A 9029-nucleotide genomic window follows, 5' to 3' on the forward strand; every position below is an offset into this window, starting at 1 on the left:
AGAAAGAGGACCCAGAGGGAGTGATGGCAGGGAGGGGAGGGCTCATACAGCATCCAGATAGGGGATGTAGGACATTGGAATGTGGCTCACCCTGTGTCCTATGGATATGGGGCCATAGGGGATAGAGGGAGAGACATAGAGGAGGGAGGCAGCTGTGGGCAGACGTTAACGCTCCTGAAGGGACGGTCAGACTCTGAAGCACAGGCTGGGCCAGCCCCTACCCGAGCTGTGAACAAGGGTATAATCCTTTGAGCTGAGCTTGGAGAACTATCGGTGAGGGGCGTAGAAACGACCTTGACCACGCGAAGACTCACGTGCCAAAGCCCCCTTAGCGACCATGATCAGGAGGTTGGGAGAGACTACTTGAGCAGGCATGTCTGGAGACAGGAAGGTGGCATGGCTGTAGAATGCCATCATCCCCATGGGCTGTGGAATGGGGCCACCAGGCCCACAGACTGCACCAGGGAAACACCAAGAGAGCCAGCAGGGAATAGCAGTGGTGTGACAAGGTGGGGAAATGCTAGGGTCCTGGTGCTGGATGGAGGGCTGTGCCTTGCCAGAGTCTCCTACAAACCCCACAAAGGCCCCAGAGAACACCTGAAGCCCAGGCAGGGGAGGCTCTGTATCTGGCAGATCTTGGTGAGCTGGGACTGAGGGTTCCTTCAGACATCTGTGGCTCAGAAGCAACCCCCTTCTGTGAGACAGTGCCATTCCATCCTTCCTTAGGACTTATCCAGGCTTAGACATTGACTAAAGAAAATCCATAAATTAGCTTGAGGTTACTGTTGCCAGGGAGGGAACTGTCTGCATTTGCATGGCCGCAGTACACACATGTAACCTTGCAGGTGACAGACCACATTCTCCAGAGCGAGTTGTTGCTGTAATCCCAATGTGCTGTTTACAGGATCGCCGAAGCAATGTCTTAGAGCTAGGCTAACACTGCTGGGCATGTGGGATGTGGGTTCACAGTCCTTTTGGCTGCGTCAGTTACGCAGGTGACTTCAGTGAAAACAGAGGCAAATGACAAGTGTGTGTTTTGGCTGGTGCCTTAATCTAGTTTTTTGGGATCAAAGTCAGTAGCTGGGAACAAACGGTTGGACTTTGCCTGGCTGGCTGCAGGGCTGCTCCTGGGAACACATGGATTCAGTGTGTGTGTGTGTGTGTGTGTGTGTGTGTGTGTGTGTGTGTGTGTGTGTGTGTATGTGTGTGTATGTGTGTGGTGTAATCAGAGACTCAATCCAGCTTTCCTTGGTAGTCCAAAATTACAAACCAGCCTCACGACAGATCACCTAGGAATCCTAGACACCTTACTAGCATGAGAGAAACGGCTTTCTTTGCAGGGCTGAGAGATTTCACCAAAACATCCCCAGGGCCTACTCCATGCATCCTGACTGACTTCTGAGCTTATTGAAATTTCAAAAGTATTTACAAAGGCAAAGACAGCAACTGGGCAGATGGCCCACGTTACCCCCATTGCAGCTCTACGGAGGCATAAAAAGGGTTTGTTTTCTTTCCCTCTGAAACACATATTTGTGTTAATTCTCTCTTTCTTTATATTCTGTGAGATAGCCTCAAAGAACACCTTTGTTGTGCAAACAACCTAAGAAGACCCAATAGATGACATAAATATTCAAGTCCGGGGGATGGATTGATCAAGGACTTCCTTGAATAATGGGTACGAACTTTTATTAAAATGAAACGGTGTAGCTCTTTTTGTACAGGTAAAAGTACATTTTTTGTTGGTCAGAGACAAACCAGTTGCAGGGAAAGCAATTTCTTTGGGAGTCTATGTTCACAACCATCTTAGGGAGGAGAGGAGCTCTAGCCATGTCCCTGCAGCTGACTCCGCTCAGCTCCCCAGAGCACGGCAGTCCACGCCACCTCCAGACAGGTGTCTGTTCCTTTCCAGTTTGGTGAATTGCCCGTGGCTTTGGCCACGTCTCAAGAACAGCACTGTGTGGGGCTGGGCATTTGGTTCATTGGGTAAGAGCACTTGATGCGCTAGTATAACGACCTCAGTTTGGATTCCCAGCATCCAAGCGAAAGCTGGGCTTGGCCCTGTGAGCCTGTAATGCCAGCACTGGGGAGAAAGAGCAGAAACAGCACCACTGAGACTTGCTGCCTAGTTGGTCGAACAGAACGGTGAGCCCCAGCTTCAGCGACAGACCCTGTCTCAAGGAAGTAAGGGCCCAGAGTGATGGAGTAGGACACCTGATGTCCCCCTCTGATCTCTGTGCAGAGAGAGGAGAGAGAGAGAGAGAGAGAGAGAGAGAGAGAGAGAGAGAGAGAGAGAGAAACATATGTGGCCACAATACTCCCCTAACTCGTAGGGAAGGTATAAGCTCATCTCCCTTTCAGTCAAACTTCTGCAGCATGAAAGCCCGTCATTACCTCCCTCAATTTATCAGCTTGCCAGGGGACTTGCACGCTCACCCCTCCTTCCTGGGGTGGGATACCCCGCAGGCTCCAGGCGTTCCTCCAGCCTCCCAGCAGCTGATCTGTGCCTATCTGCTCACTCAGTCTGACAGCTAAGGGAGGATGAGTACAGTTGCTATAGCAACCCTCACGTGCCACTGCACTGCATTTACTCTATAGAATGTCTTGGTTAAAAATACACTTTGCCCTGTTAGCTGCCTAAGGGGCTGTTTTCAAGTTCATAAGTGCATCACGTCTGACTTCTCCTAAGTGCCCCATTCATTTAACCCATCTTTTCCAGCAGATGAGATTGTGTCTGCTTATCCACATCTCCTCAAACAAGGACTGGAGTCAGCATCTCAGTCCTTCAACCTGAGTCCCCTGAGTAGATGAGGCAGACAGGTCAGGCTGAGAGCAGGGCAGATTTTTTTGGTAAATAAACATTTTCGTTCACACTGGTCTTATATTCATAGAAAAGCTACAAAGACAGCCCCAAGTCTGCTCAGAGCCTGTGCTCAGGCCCCAGCGATAATTGTCTTACATAACCAGGGAACATTGACCAATATCAGGACATGGGTCACAGGTCACAAAGGGCGGATGCATTAGGATTTCCCTAGCCTCCCTGTTCTGCTCCAGGATCCCCTGCTGGGTGCCGGGCTACTCTTGGTTGCTGCATCTCCTCACCTGACTGTCTAGTTATTGCAGAAGTAGACACCTGGTGACCATGTTTGTCTAGATGTTGTTAGTGTGGACACCTGGTTTCTCACAGCCACTCCCTTACCTGTCTGTCTAGTCATTGCTAGTATGGACAAATGGGGGTCACGTCCCTTCGCTTGTCTGTCTACTTGTAGCTGGTATGAACACCTCTCCCTCAGGATGTCTTGATTCATAGGTCTTCCTAAAGGGACAGGTGGTGGCCCTGCCCAGGCTGTTTCCTGAAAAGGCAGTTCTGACTGTGACGTCCCCGTCCCTTGGCTCCTCCTGCTGGCGGGGACTCAGCTTCTGTTGGCAGAGAGAAAGGGATAGAGACATTTATGCTCATTCAGTTGAAAGGATAACCCTTGGCCTTCATACTTACCAGTTGTGGGTTCTTCCACCCTGGGTCCTCCATCTTGAGTTCTCCACTGAGTCCTCCACCCTGGATCTTCCATCCTGAGTCCTCCACCCTGGATCCTCCATCCTGAGTACTCCACTCTGAGTCCTCCACCTTGAGTCTTCAAGTCCTCCATTCTGAGTCCTCCACCCTGGATCCTCCATCCTGAGTCCTCCACCCTGAGTTTTCAGTCCTGAGTCCTCCATCCTGGGTCCTCCATCCTGAGTCCTCCACCCTGAGTTTTCAGTCCTGAGTCCTCCACCCTGGATCCTCCATCCTGAGTACTCCATTCTGAGTCCTCCACCCTGAGTCTTCAGTCCTGAGTCCTCCATCCTGGGTTCTCCATCCTGAGTCCTCCACCCTGAGTCCTCCATCCTGGGTCCTCCACCCTGGGTCCTCCATTCTGAGTCCTCCACCCTGAGTCTTCAGTCCTGAGTCCTCCATCCTGGGTCCTCCATCCTGAGTCCTCCACCCTGAGTCCTCCATCCTTGGTCCTCCACCCTGGGTCCTCCATTCTGAGTCCTCCATCTTGAGTTCTCCACCCTGAGTCTTCAATCCTCAGTCCTCTGCCCTGAGTCCTCCACCCTGGATCCTCCATCCTGAGTCCTCCACCCTGGGTCCTCCACCCTGAGTCCTCCATTCTGAGTCCTCCACCCTGAGTCTTCAGTCCTGAGTCCTCCATCCTGGGTCCTCCATCCTGAGTCTTCAATCCTGAGTCCTCCGCCCTGAGTCCTCCACCCTGAGTCCTCCATCCTGAGTCCTCCACCCTGGGTCCTCCATCTTGAGTTCTCCACCCTGAGTCTTCAATCCTGAGTCCTCTGCCCTGAGTCCTCCACCCTGAGTCCTCCACCCTGGGTCCTCCATCCTGAGTCTTCAATCCTGAGTCCTCTGCCCTGAGTCCTCCACCCTGAGTCCTCCATCCTGAGTCCTCCACCCTGGGTCCTCCATTCTGAGTCCTCCATCTTGAGTTCTCCACCCTGAGTCTTGAATCCTGAGTCCTCCGCCCTGAGTCCTCCACCCTGGATCCTCCATCCTGAGTCCTCCATCCTGGGCCATAGTGGGAAGTCAGTGTTAACATAGAGCAGGGCCTGCAGGGGTGCAAAGGGGGCTGAGGGTGGTCTTGGTGAAGAAGAGAGGGACCGTGTGAGTAGGAGCTAGCTGGAGCTGTCACCATGGTCTGGGGTGTGCACAGGCCATGGTGAATCAGGAGGGTGCATCACCTGTCCTTCCAAAGCCACCTGCTACGCAGCCATACCATGAGTGGGATCTTGCAGCTCTCATCCCGATCTATCAAAAGGCTGCACCCCATCACAGGGAGCAAAAGCAATACATTCGCTTTGTCCAGAAGCAGTTAGGCTATATGAGTTTGCTGCAACCGATAAACAGATGCCACGGCTTGGGGACTGCCATATGCCTGGATTCACGCCCCACTCCTCAGCCGGACTTTCACTTTGAAAGTTTCAGAAAGTCTCTACGTGTGTGTATCAGTTTAAAATGAAAATGTTCTGTCTTTAAAACCTGCTGAAGGTGCTAAAAAATAGAAGTTGCAGGGTTGGTAACGGAAGCCCCAAAGAGCAGCATTGGCCCGGACTCTGCTATAGCACTGGGCAGTGGGCATCACCCGCTAGGTCACTGCCCAAGTGTTGGTGGCATTCCCAGAGAACTAAAACTGCCTGGCTCTGCCTCGAGAGTGCTGGGATTGAAGGTATCCCCTGGCTACATCTGGGGTTTTACATGAGTGCTGGCTATTAGGGTTCCAAACAGCAGCAGCTTCCCCGCTCCCCAACAGGGACCTATGGACTTTTGAAGCCTGAAAAAGGGAACTGAGCTGATAAGCACCTTGGCCTTTGAAGTCCAGGGAAACAAACTCTGCTGAGAAGCAGCCTGCCTCTCCTCTGAACTCCAAAGACAAGATAAGCAGATTCTACCTGACAACCAGAGATTTTAGGAGCTGTTTAACACAGCAGCTTTTCCCTTATCTTAAGAGGAAAAAAGTAAACACTTCCAGACCCAGATCCTGCCTGGCAGACTGAACGGAGCCAGGTTTAGAAGCCCTGCTTTTCCTGCTTCCCCCTGCTTGATTTTTCCCTAAAACTCCCCCCCCCTTCTGCACCCTGAAGCCCCCGTATATAAGTCCCAGCTCACAACCCGTGGGCTGACATCTTTCCCTTCCCCTAGGGAAACGTGTCCCGTGGGAAATAAAGCTGTATCCCACTGAGAGTTCTATCTGTGCCTCGGTGCCTCATCCTCCATTCGCTAGCTCTCCGCCCAAAACTTTTACCTATCATTGGCAATCCAAATTCAGGCCTCATGCCTGCACACAGGCATTTCTTTACCCACTGAGCTATCTCCCCACCCATTTGAGGTCTTGCGCAAAATTTTTCATTCCAGTCTCTCCTTCACAGCTCTTTACGGGGCTCTGTTTGAGAAGAACAAGGAAGCGGCTTTTGCCAACTACCGCCTGGGGGAGGCCCTGGGCTTCGTCATTGCCTTTGGCTACAGCTCCTTCCTGTGCGTGAGCGTCAAGCTCTACATTCTCTTGGCAGTCTTGAGTCTGACCATGGTGGCTTATGGGACTGTTGAGTATCTGGAATCCAGGGCCACCGGGGAGATCACTGCTGCAGGAAAAAAGACAATTCAGGAAGAGAAAGGAGAAATGCAAACAGAAATGTAAGGCCAGGCAAGCCACTGCGGAACTCGGGAGTTTCCTGTGAGCCACTCTGGGGACAGGCTCATCCCGAAGTCAGCCTATGGTTTTACTTTTTTATGTATTTTCCTCAATTCTAACAATCAGTCCATTTTTCTACACATAGAGACCAAGATTATATACAAAAGACTGGGGGGTGCAACTCAGCGCTAGAATGCTTGCTTAGCAGGCACTAGTCCATGGATTCAATTCTAATACCCAAAAAATAAAAATAAAAAATTTAGGTACTATAGTGGGGGAGATGGTTCATTTAGACAAGTGCTTGTCACGGTTAGTCTGAGGACCTGAGTTCAGATCCCTAGCACCCATGTAAAAAAAAACCTGGGCATGCTGGCCAGGCATGGTGGCACATGCCTTTAATCCCAGCAGAGGCAGGCGGATCTCTGTGAGTTCAAGGGAGCCTGGTCTACATAGTGAGTTCCAGGAGGAGACCCTGTCTCAAAAGAAAACAAACAAAAAATTGACAGCAGTTGAGGAGGACACCTGACATTGACTTCTGGTCTCTACATGATTGCTCATACATGTTCATATGTGCACACCCCGCACCCCCAAGAGTAGTAATAAAAGTATCTGTTAATTGTAGACGGTAAAGAAACACATTGAAATTTGCATGGAATCAAAGATTTGTCTTGTTTTTGTTGCTGTTGTGTTTAAGAATTGGGAGGACCATAATCTTATAAATAGATGAGTGTTTAAACTTACAACATGATAAGTTTTACAAATGGGTACAGAAAGTCAATTGAACATACCTCACAGAGTGGCAAGCCGCACTGTCCTTTGTGCCTCTTGAAATTTACAGATGTTTCTAAATAAATACAATTATTTCATGCATCTATTTACTGCCCCAAACTTTTATTCTAAAGACTCACATGGAACATACACACACACACATACATACACACACACATACACATACACACATACACTCACACACATACACACACGTGCACACACGCACACACACATACACATACACACTTTTCATCAACTGAGGGATTGTGCATGTTGTGGGCCATTACAAAGTGTCAAGAAGGATTTCAAATGGGACTCAGGACACACAACTATCATCATGGTGAGAGCAAACACAGTACATGCAGCTGTGCATGCCAAGTGCCCATGCTGTCACATGGTGGAGTTAGACATGGCTTGTATGTTAATGTCAGGTGCCTAGGCTGTGTCTATGGTGGAGCCATACATAGCTCATGTGCCTACATGTCAGTGGTCGTCCCACAGCCACTGCCCTGGCCCATCACCCGGGGGTCTCTTCTTCTTCATCTCGAATGGCTCCTATCAGTGGCAGTGCCAGCCATACTTTTTTCTCTGAGTCCTTCCTTCTTTGCCACAGAGCTGTGTCCCCTGGCACCCCTGCCTAGTCCCCTGTTCAGATTTGATGCCTCCTTCCTCCATTTCTCTTGGTTTTTCTCCCTGCCCCACCACATGGAATTTGGCTGGAAAGTCAATAGATATTTATTCAAAGGCCTTTAATGGGGACAGAGTGTTGGAATTGGCCTCCTCATCAGCCTAGGGGTTATCGTTGGTTTCGTTTTCTCAGCCAATTAAAGAATGAAAAGGCATGACAAACCTCAGAGCAGCAGAGGGCCACAGTCGAACAAACTTATTGAAATGAAGAATCACATCCATGCACACAGAGAATCACATACACAGACACATCCATACAGAACGAAGGCATTCTACACAAGTGGAGAGGGGACCCAGAAACCACAATCCAGTGTTCCCTGGAGAGAATGTGGATTTTAAGGGGTTTAGTGGTTTCCCGCCCTTAGTTTTGGACTGGCCAATTTAAGCAAAGAGAATGCTGATCGTTCACGTCTTCAGGGCTATGTGACTCTAAGCAGGTTAGTTGAAGAGGCCCCACTGGAATTAAAAATGAAGCCTTTCTGTCAGACCATGAAGCAGGAAGTATGCCATCTGTATTACTTCTCAGTGACCCTGTCAGAGTCCCTTACAAGAGGACACATGAACTCCCTGCAGCTTGGAGATTTAGGATTTTGTAGAAAGGTGAGGACCTCTTGCATGTAAGCAGGTGTGAGATGGCTTGGGGACTGCTACCCCAGGGAGGCTGGTGCAGGGGTTGGGGGGTCAGGAAGTGCAAGTGAGTGAACCTGGGGAGCCAGCCAGCTGGAGCAGGGAGGTCAACCTGCAGTGGAGTCCTGGGGCAGAGGCCACGAGAGCACTAACTTCATTGCAGTCAGGAGGAATCTGCACAGACAGCACCTGGTGCCTTGGGAGGGTCAGTCTCAGACACCTGAGCTGTGTGTGTGCTAGCATGGCTTAAAAGGAGGTCAGATGCCTCGGTTAGGGTGACGTGGAGAGCACATGGGCCAATAAGGATCTTTTTCATGATCCCTGTGGACTCTGCCAAAGGTACATGAAATGGCCCCATCCTGAACTCCAGACAGATGGATCTCTCCAGCCAGGGATCAAATACCCATTTCAGTTGAAGAAGTTGGGGGGCCGGGAAGGGGGGAGGCTGCCTCTCCAAGGGCTCCTGAAACAGATGCTGGATTAAGTAGCAACTGCTCCTGGTTGTCATTTCTGTTGGGTCAGTGGTGAAACTCTGTTGGGCCCCTGGGTCACTGTAAGCTTCACCTGTGCTTAGGTGGAACCTTGGCTCAGAACCACAAACTCCTGCACCTGCTGAACATTCCATATAAGAACACTTTCTTATAAAGAGTAGTTAAGGGCTGGAGAGATGGCTCAGTGGTTAAGAACACTGGTTGTTCTTGCAGAAGACCTGGGTTCGAATCCTAGCACCCACATGGCAGCTAACAACTGTCTGTAACTCCAGTGCCA

The 9029-nt window shown here is 50.3% G+C and overlaps 1 protein-coding gene across 11 annotated transcripts in view; it reads left to right on the plus strand.

Annotated features, from left to right (window-relative positions):
* The window catches only part of Unc93a (unc-93 homolog A), a 36744-nt gene that overhangs the window by 22349 nt on the left and 5366 nt on the right, over positions 1-9029 (plus strand). For 9 of the 11 annotated variants that reach the window (XM_017798674.2, XM_017798671.2, XM_017798670.2 and 6 more), the window contains one exon: positions 5914-6562. The exons of 1 other annotated variant lie outside the window; for it this stretch is intronic. In XM_017798674.2, coding sequence (XP_017654163.1) covers positions 5914-6182 — 269 coding nt within the window. In that variant the 3' untranslated portion in view covers positions 6183-6562. Of the gene's footprint in view, positions 1-1569; positions 1650-5913; positions 6563-9029 lie in introns of those variants that run through there. One more of the 11 variants, XM_017798675.2, reaches the window with a different exon arrangement.

Source organism: Nannospalax galili, unplaced genomic scaffold (genome assembly GCF_000622305.1).
Source record: "Nannospalax galili isolate Female #2095 unplaced genomic scaffold, S.galili_v1.0 scaffold1157, whole genome shotgun sequence".
Lineage (NCBI taxonomy): Eukaryota > Metazoa > Chordata > Mammalia > Rodentia > Spalacidae > Nannospalax > Nannospalax galili.